The 16,420-nt window shown below is 47.8% G+C and overlaps 2 protein-coding genes across 2 annotated transcripts; both read right to left on the bottom strand.

Annotated features, from left to right (window-relative positions):
• Positions 1-266: 266 nt before the first annotated feature.
• unc119a (unc-119 homolog a (C. elegans)) lies at positions 267-10,476 on the bottom strand. The gene is made up of 5 exons (XM_064301809.1): positions 9,797-10,476; positions 3,477-3,590; positions 3,018-3,117; positions 2,238-2,410; positions 267-1,851 (listed from the first exon to the last, which is right to left on the bottom strand). The coding sequence occupies exons 1-5, from the start codon at positions 10,080-10,082 to the stop codon at positions 1,739-1,741; spliced, it is 786 nt and encodes a 261-aa protein (XP_064157879.1). The 5' UTR covers positions 10,083-10,476; the 3' UTR covers positions 267-1,738.
• Positions 10,477-11,029: 553 nt separating this feature from the next.
• Positions 11,030-15,163, bottom strand: crybb1l3 (crystallin, beta B1, like 3). Its single transcript, XM_064301810.1, has 6 exons — positions 15,054-15,163; positions 14,050-14,120; positions 13,520-13,638; positions 12,960-13,092; positions 12,395-12,537; positions 11,030-12,198 (listed from the first exon to the last, which is right to left on the bottom strand). Exons 2-6 carry the CDS (start codon positions 14,116-14,118, stop codon positions 12,030-12,032), a joined length of 633 nt encoding a protein of 210 aa, XP_064157880.1. The 5' UTR covers positions 14,119-14,120; positions 15,054-15,163; the 3' UTR covers positions 11,030-12,029.
• Positions 15,164-16,420: the final 1,257 nt, after the last annotated feature.

Genomic DNA, 16,420 nt, shown 5'->3' with positions numbered 1-16,420 from the left:
TTTCATAGTGTCTTGTATGTACAGTGTTTTTTGCTTATTAAACTACCAGACAAAAAAAAAAAAAAGATTATTTTCATAGTGTCTTGTATGTACATTGTTTTTCCTTATTAACCCAATCGGACAACAAAAAAACGAGCAATCAGAGTAGACTACCGCAGAGAAAAAATGCACGCCGCTGTACGTCTTTCACTGACCAGACTTCTCTCTTCTCTGAGGAGTCTTGTCTCTTTTTCTTCCACAAAAAAAGACAAAGGATGAAGCGAGAATTTGGAAAAAATAAAGATATATTTTATTTCTTTTCCTGGTAGGTATTTCAACAGTCCAAAACTTTGACATATTCTTAAAAAATAATTTTAAAGTAATGACATTTTTTTTTACAAATGAAGCTGTTTTGACTAAAGTCTCTGTCTAAGCATAGTCTTTGTCTAAACACTTCCAAAATCAGTAACATGTTCTTCATTCCAAACAAACTACATTACAGAAATTTCAGCCCTTCAAAAGCAAGCTCATAACGTGGAAAAATAATTCCTACTCAAACTCAGAAACTTAATAACTAATAACTCATTACTGGAACGTAAATTAGGGCATAAGATCTGTTAGAAACATTTATACCTAAAACACTTATTTTGAGAAGTAAAAAAATTGAGGACACAACCATCAAGCAAATACAATCTGATGTCTTGCTTTTCCCCGTTAAAGACATTACAAGTGCCATGTCTTCTCTCCCATCCCTCTTTAGATATAACAGACACATACTGTACATTCACCCATACATCAGTAAGCCAAACAGGGCTTTGTGGACAAAACCGCTTAAAACAGGAATGTGTACACTGGAGGGGACATTTGCATTCACTGAATATCCTGCTCCGTGGAATGTTCTAGAAGGATTATGAACAGGCATGGCTACCCTCCAGTTGCCTCTTTAACAAGATCCCCTTTCCTTGGCCAGAGAAAAGAGAACAGGGTTTGTGCACAATGCCACTTGTGCCCAACGGTTCTCTCTAAGGACAGCCTGTCTGCCGCTGCACGTGGACGTGTTCAGAGAGGTTCTGTGGGCATGTGTGTGTTCACACCTGAGTGTGCACAAGTGCATTTCTGTGTGTGCATGCGTGCACAAGTGCATTTCTGTGTGTGCATGTGTGTACAAGTGCATTTCTGTGTGTGCATGCGTGCACAAGTGCATTTCTGTGTGTGTGTATATATGTGTGTGTATGTGTGTGTGTATGTGCATTTCTGTGTGTGTATGTGTGTACAAGTGCATTTCAGTGTGTGTGTGTGTGTGTGTGTGTGTGTATGTGCATTTCTGCGTGTGTATGTGTGTATAAGCGCGTTTCTGAGTGTGTGTTTGTGTGTGTGTGTGTGTGTATAAGCGCATTTCTGTGTGTGTATGGTGTATAATGTGTTTGTGTGTGTGTGTGTGTGTGTATAAGCGCATTTCTGTGTGTGTGTGTGTGTGTATATATATGTGCATTTCTGTGTGTGTGTGTGTGTGTGTGTGTATGTGCATTTCTGTGTGTGTGTATATATATGTGCATTTCTGTGTGTGTGTGTGTGTGTATGTGCATTTCTGTGTCTGTATGTGCGTTTCTTCGTGTGTATGTGTTTGTGTACGTGTGTTTCTGTGTGTGTGTGTGTGTGTGTGTGTGTGTGTGTGTATGTGTGTGTGTGTGTCCTCCAGTATCCCGCCGTAGGTCCGCTCGTCCGTCCGTCTGTCTGTCCGTGGCTGTGGGCCCAGGCTCTACACCCCCCCGCTGTAGGAGTAGTCGGCCTTGTTGTGCATCACCAGCTTGTTGTCCACAAAGTAGAAGCTGTCCGACCGCGTCTCGTAAGGGTGCAGGATCATCTCGCGCACTGCAACACAGCGGCAGCATGCTCAGGGACAGGGCCCTATGGCCTACCAGTGCAGTGACATAGACATCTTACTGCCTTCTGGGAAATGTAGTTCCCTTGAACAGTAGTGTGTTAGCATGCCCGCTGGGCAATGACGGCATTCAATACAACTGTGTTGGTGTGCCTTGCTGGGTACTATAATTGGGCAGGACAGTGTTGTGCCTTCTGGGTAATGTAGTTGGTCAGCAGTGGTATGTTGACGCGTCTTCTCGGTAATGTGCTTGGCCAATTCAGTGTAATACACAAACATCTCTAGGTATGCAGAAGGTGCTTGTATGGCCAGACGGGTTTAGGGGGGGGCGTGGCCAGGCAGAGGGGGCGCGGCCAGGCAGAGGGACGGGACTCACTGGTCTCCTCGGCGAGCGGGGGGAACTCGTAGATGTGCTCGCAGGTGTTCTTGCTGCTGGGGATGCAGAAGCCGAACTCGAAGTCGAAGCTCTTCAGCAGCTGCTCGCGGAAGTAGTGCCGCTCGATCATACGGAAGTTATTGATGGGCAGGTCGCCAACCGTGAACTCCACGCTGCAGAGCATGGTAAAATGGTAAATGGACTGCATTTATATAGCGCTTTTATCCAAAGCGCTTTACAATTGATGCCTCTCATTCGCCAGAGCAGTTAGGGGTTAGGTGTCTTGCTCAAGGACACTTCGACATGCCCAGGGCGGGGTTTGAACCGGCAACCCTCCGACTGCCAGACAAGCGGTCTCACCTCCTGAGCTATGTCGCCCCTATATAGAGCAGGAAACAGGGTCCTCACTCACCTGGCGCCCTATTCATAAACGAAACTACTAATCATTCAACTTCAAGTCAGGGAAACAGTAACTAAGACCTTAAAACATCTCTGTTCTTTTGAATACTCTGCGGACACTAACCTATAAATCACAGCTTCCATTGGGCTTTCCAAATGTAATCACTGTAACCTTCAAGGACCTGTACAAAAAACAGATCAGCGTCATACTTTTTGAATGCACGCATGCATGCACAGACACACACATCTCACTGACATCACAGCACTCCATCTCATCACCAAACACACAATCTTCCACACACACACACACACACAACACATCCACAACAACACACACACACAGACACACCTCACAACAACACACACACAAGCTCACATCACTAGACTCCCACACGTCGCAGCTGAAGGAAGGCGGGGCTGAACTGATAGCGGACGAAGCGGCCTGCGTTGGGGTCGAAGTCCCGCTTATCTCCCGCACTCTCTGAGGGCCACAAAACACACCCCCGTTACCACCATCTCTAAATTACAGACACCCCCCCCCCCCCCAGGGCCTATACACCAAACAATCTACTACATCCAGACACATCACACTGCACAGCCAACACTACACTGCTACTCAGTAACAATGGCTTGTGTTCCCCCAATTCTCAAGAAACCAACATTAGACCACTCTGATGTCAAAAACTATCGACCGACATCGCTTCTGCCTGTTCTGTCCAAAACCCTTGAACGAGCAGTGCTTAAACAACTATCATCTTTTCTCCATCAGAACAACCTGCTACACCTGTTACCACCATCTTCAAATGACCGACTGGCGGGGTCAGTGCTGGCGATGCTCACCGTTGACGGGGGGTTTGGCGATCTCGAACAGTATGGCGCCCGTCTCCATGTCCCGAATCCTGAAGCGGGTGAAGTCGATGCTGTGGATGTTCTCCCCCGGAGTGCACAGGTAATCTGCAATCAGAATCACATGACCGATCTGTCCACCTGGCCACAAACAACAAGGACGAGGAACGACACAGGCGCCACGGCGACCGAACCCTAATCCGGACGGTCCCAGGCACCGGCGACCCTGCGGGGCGACACGCCGCCGGCTCCTGTGCCGCTGAGGGGCGGGACATTCCCGCCAAACCCGGACGCTGGTACCTCGCGAAGCGGCCGCGAAGCCCGCTGGCGGATGGAGAGCCTGAACGTTCGTCCGCCATTCGGTCTTCTTCGAGCAGTCTTCCTCTGACTCTACCCTGAGCAAGCCTGCCTGGGGTGTGCTAAGAAGCGATGCCTGACGTCCCCTGTTCCAGAGGAGAGCACATTCTTCCCTGCTCTCCCAAACTGGCAACAGAGGGTATGGTGAGCCTTGTGGCGTGGACCATGACGGGCCAGACCAAAAAAAGAGAATTAAATACACATGACGAGCACTCTTTTGTGCATGTAAGGACATGTGAGTACCTGGGTACACCTGCTTTTGTGTGTGCATGCATGTATGTATGTATGAATGTAACGTATGTATGCATGTATGTATGTATGCATGCATGTATGATGTATGTATGTAAGTATCTATGCATGCATGTATGTATGTATGTATGCATGTATGTATGTACGTATGATCTGAGACCTTGCTCCTATAGTTATGAAAAGCACCGGTTTTTCTCCCTTCCAAACCAAACATCACTCCCAGTTGCACGTGTTCACTGAGTTATTTCCAGTTCACTAATCTCTTCGGCCAATGGGGAGGGACACTGCCAACAAGCATGCGTTCCTGAATAACTCCGCCATAGCGCACGTCTCAACCACGCGCCCTTCCTCCAGGAGTGAGGTCAGAATAGTGCAAATACATTTTAACAGGGCAAAATAATACTCCAACAATAACAACCAGTTCAGTCTATTCAGGAAATGCATTTAAACTCAATTAATTAAATAAAAGATGCACATAATGTCATATTCAAATAGTTCAATGAATTTCAATGAATTTCCTCAACTGACTGAAATTAACTTGAATTGGGTGCTGCTTGGTGACTGGTTAATCAATTTGGGCGCTGTGATTGGTTCCACAGTGTGGGTGGTGCTGGGTGATATGTGTACGTAGATGTGGCTCCACCCCCATGTAAAATGCGACGGGTGGATTAGGCCTAAGAGGGTTACAGTCTCGCTAGGACGCTAAGGGGATTTCACGAGCTGGAAGCCAGGCATACCAATCTGCAGCACCTGTACGATACCTTCACCAGCACACCACCTGGACCCGTGCAGCTCATATACTTCCCCAGTGTACCTGCATATCTCAAATACATATAGACCACCCCACCTGTACGGCACCCAACACGTTGTTTATTGCTTATGGCATTCCCGGGTAGGACAGGTTGTACCCTTGAGCAAGGTACTTGCAGTGCTTCAGTATATATCCGGCTGAATAAATGGATGCAGTGTAAATGCTGTGTAAAAGTTGCTCTGTACAAGAGCCTCTGCTAAATGCCTGTAATGTAATGTAATGCTTTTTTTCACACTGACAGACACAACTACTTTCCCATCTCAGTTGAATACTCCATGGATTACTACTATTATGCGCATCTAGAACCATCCAGAAATGTGTTAAGCCTAATTAAGCCTTATGTGCTTGAAAGAAACACTAATTGCTACCCGTTTACTGTTCTTACCGGACACACTGTGTGTGACCTGGTATTTACTCTCTGCGTGTTTTGGGCACAGTTATGGCGTGCATGCTGTAAACAGAGAGCAGAGAACAGCGCTGACCCCAGAATCACTCTACTCAGGCAACGGGGAGAGCGAAAATGGGGAGAGAGGGAGAGGAGAAAGAGAGAAGAAGATAATAGGGTGTAGTGGAAACGTAAGTCACTGAGCTGTGTGTGTGTGAGTGTGTGTGTGTGTGTGTGTGTCTATGTGTGAGTGTGTGAATGTGTCTATGTGTGAGTGTGTGAATGTGTCTATGTGTGAGTGTGTGTGTGTGTCTATGTGTGAGTGTGTGTGTGTGTCTATGTGTGAGTGTGTGAGTGTGTGTGAGACTGAGAAAATCACGTGCTTGCAGGAATGCCCCAGCGCTGGTTTAAGCTAACTAAGCAGCTCTGAACTCCTAAACCGCTTCATGTAAAACCCCTCAGTCACCCTCATTTTCTCCCTGAATGCCTTAATGGGGTAGCATCTGACTCACAGTGTGTACAGCAGTTTACTGTGGACTGTGTGGCACGATATTCACTGAGCACATCTCCAGTGGGGCGACATAGCTCAGGAGGTAAGAGTGGTTTGTCTGGCAGTCGGAGGGTTGCCGGTTCGATCCCCCGCCCTGGGCGTGTCGAAGTGTCCCTGGGCAAGACACCTAACCCCTAATTGCTCCCAATGAGTTGATTGGTGCCTTGCAAGGCAGCCTTTCACCTTTCATTGGTGTGTGAATGTGTGTGTGTGAATGGGTTAACTGTAAAGCGCTTTGGATAAAAGCGCTATATAAATGCAGTCCATTTACCATTTACCATCGAATTGTGACGAATGATTGGTGGACAGCAGAGTGCAGGAGAAAGTATCCAGGTTCAAAATCAACAGCACAGCTGTGATGGGACCTCCACTCAGGCACCCTGATCATGTGACCAGAACGGTACTGGATCCTCCCCATATTACATCACAGCATGTGACTGACAGGAGACAATTGCTGATGTCACTGCCAGGTCCTTCTCCCTTGTCAATCTGGAGTAACAGCAGGTGTGAACACACAATCTGTGTAGGCCACCACATTAAACACCCATGCCTGCACTGAAAACCTACACCACATTAAACACCTAGGAGTATGCAAAAGGCATGAACAGAATCACATGTACACATTATGAATAAAACCATTAACCAATCAGAGCTGCTCTGTGCACTGCTTCAGTCTAAATGAGAGCACATCTGAGGCACACTCACGAATAATTTTACACTTTTCTTCTGTACACACAGAATACTGAATACTTCAATGAAAAGGGAATCAAGAAGGAAACATAAGGAAAAAGACACACACACATTCATACATATACACACAAATATTCACAACCATGCACACACATACACACCCTCTTTCACACATATACACACACACAAACTATTTCTCTCTCTCTCTCTTTCTCACACACAGTCACACACAGACACACACACATGCACACACGCACACACACAAACACACACACTTTCTTGCTCTCTTGTGGGCTAAATTTTCTCCTCCGTTTCCAGATGATGTACAATAAGACAGCCAACTGCCTAATTCAGCCTGACTACCTTTAAACAATCCTACTTGTGTAAATAATCCACCCAGCCTCTTGCCAAACACGTGTTACAGCACTTCCTTGTGGCAAGACTGTCAAGTGCAGCTCTAATCTGGTGGAGGGTGTGGCCCAGTCGAGGGCATGCAAGGATACAGAGTGGTGATTGGTCCATGCAGCTTACAGGGGCATCGACCTGTAGGGTGAATCCACGCATCCTCCGACAAGAAGCGACATCATAATCCCCTCCGTTCATTTCAATGGGGGTCCCTTTGTCGCGTCCACAAGGCACGCTGGGATAGCTGACGATGAGAGGCAAGCCGATGGCATGACCAGCAGGTCGGGGAACGTGGCGCGATAACCAATCAGATTAAAGATCCGACGTGCACGCTGTCTACGACTGCAATTTTTATTTCCCCATTCCACATAGTTCTGTTAAAGAGGACTTGCTAATTACTGCTGTGTGGGGATTTCCAAAATTATATGATCGATTTACATTGAACAGACTCTGTTCAAAAATAGAAAACGCCCACGGGCGGCCTGTCGTGGGAAGTGAGAACAATGCCAGGCGATCTCTGCTGGAGGACGTGTGGCTTTACCGCAGGCGTTATGCTATCTCCCATCCAGAGGGCTACCCAACAGGAGGAAATGGCTGCCCGTGATGGTCAGCTGCAGTGTAGCTGTTTATAGACCTTAATCCAGGAGATTAGCCCGGAGTTACAGATATAGGTCTGTACTTGGAGCGAATGAAAAACTGCCCATCGCTGCAGGTCTCTGTGTCATCAACAGAAATGCAACCAATCGAAAACTGGGCCCTTGGACAGTTTTCAATAAATGCGCACTTAGATTTTTAAAAAATGGACCCTTGGACAGTTCTCTGACAGTAAACGAGCCCTTAGACAGGCCCTAAAACAGTAAATGGGCCCTTAGACAGTAAATGGACCCTTAGACAGTAAACGGGCCCTTAGACAGTAAATGGCCCCTTAGACAGTAAATGGGCCCTTAGACAGGCCCTTAGACAGTAAATGGCCCCTTAGACAGGCCCTTAGACAGTAAATGGGCCCTTAGACAGGCCCTTAGACAGTAAATGGCCCCTTAGACAGGCCCTTAGACAGTAAATGGGCCCTTAGACAGGCCCTTATACAGTAAATGGGCCCTTAGACAAGCCCTTAGACAGTAAATGGGCCCTTAGACAGGCCCTTAGACAGTAAATGGGCCCTTAGACAGGCCCTTAGACAGAAAATGGGCCCTTAGACAAATAGATGGCATTTCCGGATGCCAGCTCTTACCTTTTAGTTTATCTACCAAGCACAAAAAAGGGTTACTGAGCAAAACAGAGCAGTGTGTGTGGATGTGTGTGTGTGTGTGTTTGAGTGTGAGTGTGTGTTGTCTGTTTATGTGTTGTAATTTGTGTGAGCAGGAGTAAGTGGAGTGTGTGTGCGAGTGTGTGTGTGTGTACTATGTAAGTGTCTATGTAAGTATGTGGCTGTGCAGACGAGTGTGTGTGGGCACACCGGAACATAAATGTGCTTGCATGTGCACTTTGCCTGCATGTGTCTGTCAGCCTGTTAGCCTGTGGCTTTCAGATCCTGTCTCGCTGTGACAGACCACAGAACAAAACAGCTTTGAAGGGGGAACCTGTGGTTCTCTGCAGCAAATGCCTGAGTGTCGAATGTTGAATCCTGGCAAAGGAAGGTGTCTAGGTATAGTGATATAATTTTGTTTAAAACACATGTGTGCTGTTAAATGGACACGAGGAGCTTTAACAAAGCAGCAGAAGTAAGTGCAGACTGTAAAACAGTTTGCTTGGCTTCGCTTTAAGTTTCACCCTTACAGGTGAACGTGTTCTAGAACGGCTGAACACCTGAGCAGGCGCCAGGCCATGGAGTGTAAAGCTCTGTGATGTTTCCAGAACCTCTGTTCTGCGCGAGGGCGAATGCGCTCACGGAAAGCATCCTGTTTGACCGTTTGTTGTGTAACATCTAAAGCAGGTCTTTAAATAGTCTCTCTCGCGATGCTCTCGGTACCACCTGTTACCTAACCACACTCGGCTCTGCGGGGGTAGGCAATATTGAGAATACTTTATCCGGCAGATTAGCATGTAAGCGAACCGAGAGCATTATCATCAACATACACACTAATCTGTCCCACTGTATTCCTCTGTTATATTTACGCACAATCACTCACATTCACGCACTCGCGTGACGTGTGTCCGCAAAGTCTGAAGATAAATCTGAAGATATTTACTTGTCATGTCCCATGTCATTTTAAAAGTTTTTTTCAAATACAAATTCATTTGAACACATTAACATGTATAACTTTAACCCTTGTTTCAATCGGATACGACATCACAAGCTCTGCTTCACTAATGTGTAACGACAGCGCTTGACTGAGAAATCAAAGTAATTAAATATACGGTGTGCCTCTTCGTTCTTAGGATCTTTATTTGGAACAGTGCTTTCCCCTTTACCGCCTATCTCCCATCAAATTAAATCTGGCCGCAGCCTAACTTGATATATGAACCAAACAAAGTTAAAAAAACGAGGTGTCAGCCACTAGTTGTTGTAAAGTATACAGTAGGCCAGTCATACAACGCAGTGTAATAATTTCGTTACGAGAAATGACAGCATCCGAGAAACACTTGACAAGAAGCGGATGCAAGTTAGGCCCCCATCTGAATAGCAATGCGAGGTCATGGTAAATGTCAGCAAATAGGCCATTACACGTCTTCTTCTGGATTCTACATTAACATGCAATTAAATTAATTTAACTGACATCATCAGTATCTTACAGGATTGTCGACGAGGAGGTAGTGTAGCCAGCTACTTGACACAAGGTTAAGTCAGCATCTGAAGTTCAGAGCAACGTTTAAGAAAATGCCCCTGCAGTCGGTCGTAGCCGTGTAAAAAAAAGTGTAAAACTTACTTTCGGTGATATTCTGCAATCCAAGCACGTCTTCTGGAGTAATTACGGGGTTCCTGAGCAGTTCGTCCTCAGTGGTAACGATGACCCCCACGTCCGTGGAGTTGCTACCTGTTTTGACTTTCATTGCTGTTGTTGGTTTGGGGTTCTGGTTCGACTGGCTGTCGCTGCAGGTGTAGGAGTTTCCGATGCTCCTGACGCTAATATCATTAGTAGCACACGACTTAGCGCCGGCGCAAGATGGGTCCTGGCTATCGCACACAGCAGCCTCTCTACACGCTGAACTCATTCTCCGTCCCTCCCCCTCCCCTCCAGTGTTGTTAAGATAGAAAACAATCTCCCTCCCTCACCCACTCAACGGCCAGCGGATCCGTCCTCCGATGGCTAATTCAAATCCCCTTTTCTTTAAACCGTTTCGCTTCGTCCAACGTCTGTGCGAAGCATCAGGGTATCAGAATGCCCTGCTGCGTGCACTCAGTCAAGCTAACTTTCTCTAGGGAGGAAGCAGGTTGCGGTCGCAATTTCACACTCATGCACACAAACGCAGCTACGCATCGTGAGCGCGCATCACTTAAGGAAATTGCGAGTTTACCGTGGGTGGTCATATAGGGAACCTATCTAGAACTATGTCTGACAAAAATTATGAAATGACTAACACCGATCTCGGAAGTTAGCTCGGCGATATTCTGCTTAGGAAATGTTAGGACTTGAATCCCCATGCATAAACCTGCCACGCCACCATCCGGTGATATGTGAACCAGCACGGGTTTCCGGCGTTTGCAGGTGGCCAAAATCCATTGACATATATACATGTATATATGTCAATGGCTAAAATCGACATCCGTGCTGTTCATCTCTGTGGTTAAAGGTGCTTGATCAGTGTCTGGCACTCACACAACCACTTACACATAATTTACACTAACTGGACACACGTTTCACATCAAAACCTTCCAACTTTCTGACTTACGTATCTACAATAATAATATTAATAATAATACGCACTTTAATCAAGTTCATGTCAAATAAGTGTCAGGTGCATAAATTAGATCAATCATTTGGATTAAATATCCAATAAAATCTGGACGGCATGTTTTTATTCTACATTGATGTGAAGTCATTTTTCTGAGATATATCACAACGCTCTCTTTTAATTCTATACTAATACTCATTCTACTTGTTATGTGATCATTATCGGGATGGAAAATGAAAGGAAAAAAATTGGCGGCACATAATGTAATTTCTAAAGATGCAACAATAAAACAGTTTCGACATTTATTTGTAGATGTGATACAGACAAAAAAAATCCAGTTAGGAGAAAAAACAACTGAGATTAATGAAAGGGGACAACAGAGCTGTCACATGAGCTACTGACTGCTGCCGTAACTGAGGTTTGAAATCTTTTATTTTTCAGAGGAAATTCGCTTTCCAGATGCCAGCATCCCTGAGAAAGGTACAGTGTAACAAGACTTTGCAGAATTGGCTGTCGCATAGTAGGTTACAAACTTTAAAAAAGTAGCTCGGCGCAATAGCGCTGTCATTTCGGCTAGTCTCTCTTTCAGTCCCCGCTACGAACCATCTCCTCTGGCGCCACCCACGCGCCCAGAATGTCCTGTGCGCGCAGCACACCATCTGGACGAGTATCAAAAGAGAATACGATTTCGTAACAGCGGTTGAGGAAACACTGCCCCCCTATGGACCAGTCAACTGACTGCAGGCTCGCACAAGGCAATGAGTCAGGTAGTTTTATGTTTTATAAAATGTATTCTGTATATGTAAATTAATCACAGACCACGGGGTCAACCTCAAAGATAAGCAGACACATGCAATTCCCTGTAATTGAAACACAGAAGCAGAGAGAAACACAAAACAGAGGGGCTGCAGAAATCTAAATAAAAACAAAACAGTTTGTATTCAGTCTAGTAATAATGCTCCAAAATGCCCCGTTTTAAAATGTATTTGCACTTTAATTAATTCAGGCCATAGAATATATCCTGACTCTTAAAATGCCACTATAATTAGAACTAATATTACTACTTCCATCCCGAAAGACCAATCGGGGTGCTATTTTGTTTTGGCACGTGCCATAACGCATTTTGTAATAGCAGCGGTAGTAGTTAAACGACAGGTGTGGACTCGTGTGGCTGGACAGGAAGTGGCGGTCAGGAGCTGCGTGGGCGTTTGGCGGTCTCTGGTTGGCGGTGTCCGCCGTGGCTGGCTGCCGCGCGAGCTTTCACACCTACGCGCTCATCTCGAAGCAGCCGCGGCGATGCGTCTGCATGTCCCTCACGCGGCGTATGGACTGGATCTGCGGGTGGTGGGCGCCCCACTCGTTCCAGTGCTTGTAAGGACCGAATTCGAAAACGTATTGGTAGCCACGGTAGCCAGGGTACTGGTAGCCTACCCACCTGCATGAGACACACAGAGATCATAACCCTTGAAGAGCATGTATTAGACGAAAGAGACAAAGCAAATGGCTGTTTAGGTGGTGATAATGTGACAAATGACAATGCATTTGTCTGGACTAGGTGGGTTTCTGTAACTGAACGTGTCTGTACTGCCTGTCTGTGTTTGGCGACTGATCTGCGAGATGGTTGGACTCACGTTCCCCCAGTGACCTGGATGCTGGCCACTCGGTCCTGGAAGCCGTAAGACCACAGGCTGGGGATGTCCTCGTCACAGACCTCCATCTTACGGCCCTCGAAGTTCACACACTCAAACAGGCAAATCTTATGATCCTGAGGGTCCTGAGAGAGAGAGAGAGAAAGAGAGAGAGTGGTGGTGTTCTGATTGGTTCAGGTGAGGATACATTCTGATTGGTTGAGGTCAGGGTGGTATTCTGATTAGTTGAGGTGAGGGTGGTGTTCTGATTGGTTAAGGCGATGATGCATACTGATTGGTTGAGGTGAGGGTGGTGTTCTGATTGGTTGAGGTGATGATGCGTTCTGATTAGTTGAGGTGAGGGTGGTGTTCTGATTGGTTAAGGCGATGATGCATACTGATTGGTTGAGGCGAGGGTGGTGTTCTGATTGGTTGAAGTGATGATGCGTTTGTGATTGGTTGAGGTGAGGGTGGTGTTCTGTCTGGTTGAGGTGATGATGTGTTCTCATTGGTTGAGGTGATGATGCGTTCTGATTGGTTGAGGTGAGGGTGCAGAGTAGCCACTCACCATGCGGACAGGCCTGACGGACATGAGACGGTCACACCTGTAGCTGTTTGACCAGGTGTCCCAGCGCGGGTACTCCCCCTTCTCCAGCATGAACATCTCTCCCGATAAGTTCTGGTGCTCAAACCCCACCCAGCTGTGTGACACACGACAGCATCCAGTCAATTCACCTCACATCCTATTACATCACAGTTCAACGCATCATGAGTTAATAGGCCAGCACTTCTGATTGGTTGCCTGTTTTCGCATTGGCCCTTGGGCATACCCAGAGCATGTACTGGTGCAATGGTGGATGGGATGGATATGATCTATTTCTAGGAGATGTTGCCAAAGTTATTCTCTGAACCAAACAGGAGGCCTAGATCAAAATAATGGCAGTTAAATACATGCACCAACAACCTTTACCTTCTAGTTGAGATGGTGTATTCATTTGGGTGTTGAATCTCCTGGTGACTGTTCAGTACGTAAAGTATGTTTGTGGAACAGACCTTTAGTGTGCGTTTGTGAGTGAGTGAGTGTGTGTAGGGACTTGACCCGGTTGTGTGGGTGTGTATCAGACTTACGGTCCGCACTCGACCCTGATCGACCCGATCCTGTCGAACCCGCGTTCGCACAGGTTCCGGCACTCTCCGGTGATGTCCATCCTGCGGCCCTGGAAGTTCTCAAACTCGAAGACGCACATCTGCCGACAGAGGGGACAGAGGGCACAGTTCATCAGGACCCGCCGCCCTGATCGCAAACGGGCTGACTCCACCAGTTCATACAGGAGGGTGTCAGTATGTGCTGTGTGTGTGTGCTGTTATTAGGGGCTGAGCATGTGACTGATTTAAGAGCGTGTGTGTGTGTGTGTGTGTGTGTAAGGGTACCTACGTGTAAGTGCGTGTATGTACCTGTGTACATCTGTAAGTGGGACCTACACGTATGTGCATGCATGTACGTGTGTATGTGTGTAAGGGGGGTCTACGTGTGTGTGCGTGTATGTCTGTGTGTAAGGGAGACCTACGTCTATGTACGTGTGTATGTCTGTGTGTAAAGGGGGCCTGTGTGTACGTGCGTGTATGTGTGTGCATGTGTCTGTATACGGGGGACCTACTCTGTGAGAGCGTAGGCCTACTCCAGAGGAGTGGCTTCCGATGCTTCCCTGGGTTGCGGAGTGGGACATGGCTGTGGGGAGGGAGACAGAACACAGCAGGACAGGTCAGTGACAGTGTTCAGACTACTACAGAGAACAAGCTAGGATGGTACACTGACATCAATCTGGAGCTAGTGAAACCCCCTGAACCACTGATCCCTATTCAGCTGGATCGGCCTGTACCGTGCAGGGAGGACTGGCTTAGCTCATCCATGTAATATAAACATACGTGGATCTGCACCGGACTTGTTTCGGCCTGACGCCCAGTGGACGAGCAGGCTGTCTGAAAGGCTCAGCTCAGCTCAGCCCTGCGCCTGTAATGTGTGCTTCTCCCCAGGACACTGCTGGCATACTTTAAGGGTAGATTTCTGAACTGATATGAAGGCTTCCTGTGTCAAAACAATATGAGTGCACAGAGAACAGACAACCAGACTGAGCTACAGTGCTCCGGTCACGCTAGGAAGAGTGCTGCCACACTGCAAACTTGGTTCAGGGACAGAGGGACGGACCTCGCCCAAGCGGGGGTACTCTTTAAATTTCATCATCCCTCTGCCCCTCCCTCTCTCTTCTCTCCCTCTCTTTTTACCCTTCCTCCCCACTCTCTCTTCTCTCCTAACTCTTCCTCTCTTTTCTCCCCTCTGCCCTTTTTCCTCTCCCGCGAGATGCGGTGAGCGCGGGTCGCCGAAAACGATCCGTTTGTAAATGCGGTCGACTTCCTGCGCAGACGGCACGCGGGGCCCATTCTGAGTGCACTGCCCTCCCGCAGGACGCTAGCTACTTCCTGCTTCTCTGCGCCTGTGACCCTTTCTCACGCTGCATCCGAACGGTGGGGCGATTTGGCAAGCATTTGGCCAGCTCTGTCTTAACTCTCCACTCCTGCCAAATACCCACCCACCGCCCCCACCCCCCAAACCCCCCTCGAGGAACACCAGGAGCCCACCCCGCGTCCGAAAGCGAAACCTCACCTAGCGGCTGCAGGCAGGTGCAGAGAGCTGGAGCGAAGGAGGAAGAGCAGGAGGAGGAAGAGGAGGAAAAAAGCGGAGGAGAAATGCTGGACTCAGCTGCCGGGAGGGTTATATATATGCACACGCGCCCTGCGTGTGTTTACAGACAGGAGCCGCCTCGGCCATTGGACGGAGCGCGTTCTCTTTTGAGAGGGGGTGCGCTGATCTCTGGCCTCGCTGACACTGCGCATCGCTTTGTTTTTTGGGGGGGGGCGTGCGGTGAGCAGTCGCCTCCATCAGCAGAAACGCACGTCGGGGAGAACGGAGCAATGTGCTGAGCCGGGGAATCCGGGCGCATTGTTTGGGCCCGAGCCGGGCCGTCCCCCACGTGCGGTTCACCGGGGCGACGCCGGTGCCAGCGCCAGTCCCCTCCGCTGGTCTGGGCAGCAGACATGGTTCCTTTGGGGTTCCTTTGGGGTTTTTTTTTTTTTTAGCTGCACGGTAGCAGTCGGCCTGGTTTACGGTGAATCGTGGCGCTAACTGAGGCGGCGGCGACGCTGGGGTCATTCAGAGGTCTTCTGAGGTTCTCTGCCAGCCTGCGGATGGCTGGCCTGGGGATGTGGGGAGGGCACACGCCTGCAAAAGGGGGTTTGGGGGTTAAAGAAGGGGCAGAGGTGCTGGTGTGTGCGGCACGGGGGTAGAACCATACTTTATCATATTTGCCCAAATACTGAGCATTCAGCCTGTAACAGCCTACTCAGACGTCCGGTCTGTTCACGGTCTGTTCCTCGCGGTCTGTTCCTCACTCCGAGCCATTCTCCGTGTCCCTCTAGCTGTCTTGCCTGTGGACGGCTTCAATTATCTATAATTCTGTAGCATTTCAGTGCCCCCATTTCTCTGTTTTCTTGGCTGTTAGCTTTGGTAAATAAGTTCCCTGCTGTTTGGTAATGTGGCACAGAAAGAGAGAGAGTGAGAGAGAGAGAAAGCTTGGGGGGGGGATATGGCAGATAATAAACCCACACACACACACACAAACTAAATCTCTCTCTCACACAGACACACACAAACATAGCCAAAATCTCTCTCACACAGACACACACAAACATAGCCAAAATCTCTTTCACACAGACACACACAAACACAGCCAAAATCTCTCTCACACAGACACACACAAACATAGCCAAAATCTCTTTCACACAGACACACACAAACATAGCCTAAATCTCTTTCACACAGACACACACAAACACAGCCAAAATCTCTCTCACACGGACACACAAACATAGCCTAAATCTCTCTCACACAGACACACACAAACACAGCCTAAATCTCTCTCTCAGGCACATACACACAATCAGCCCACTTCACTGTGTACAGACAATAGCTTT

The sequence above is a fragment of the Anguilla rostrata genome, chromosome 12, assembly GCF_018555375.3.
Source record: "Anguilla rostrata isolate EN2019 chromosome 12, ASM1855537v3, whole genome shotgun sequence".
Taxonomy (NCBI): domain Eukaryota; kingdom Metazoa; phylum Chordata; class Actinopteri; order Anguilliformes; family Anguillidae; genus Anguilla; species Anguilla rostrata.
This window is presented reverse-complemented; position numbering and strand designations above follow the sequence as displayed.

Coding starts and splice junctions, on each gene's coding strand:
- unc119a (XM_064301809.1), bottom strand. CDS start 10,082: ATGAGTTCAGCGTGTAGAGAGGCTGCTGTGTGCGATAGCCAGGACCCA. Junction 3,118..3,476: donor CGCCAAACCCCCCGTCAACG/GTGAGCATCGCC, acceptor TGTGGCCCTCAG/AGAGTGCGGGAGATAAGCGG. Junction 1,852..2,237: donor CCCGCTCGCCGAGGAGACCA/GTGAGTCCCGTC, acceptor GCTGTGTTGCAG/TGCGCGAGATGATCCTGCAC.
- crybb1l3 (XM_064301810.1), bottom strand. CDS start 14,118: ATGTCCCACTCCGCAACCCAGGGAAGCATCGGAAGCCACTCCTCTGGA. Junction 13,639..14,049: donor TAGGCCTACGCTCTCACAGA/GTAGGTCCCCCG, acceptor CTCTGTCGGCAG/ATGTGCGTCTTCGAGTTTGA. Junction 12,199..12,394: donor ATCCAGGTCACTGGGGGAAC/GTGAGTCCAACC, acceptor TGTCTCATGCAG/GTGGGTAGGCTACCAGTACC.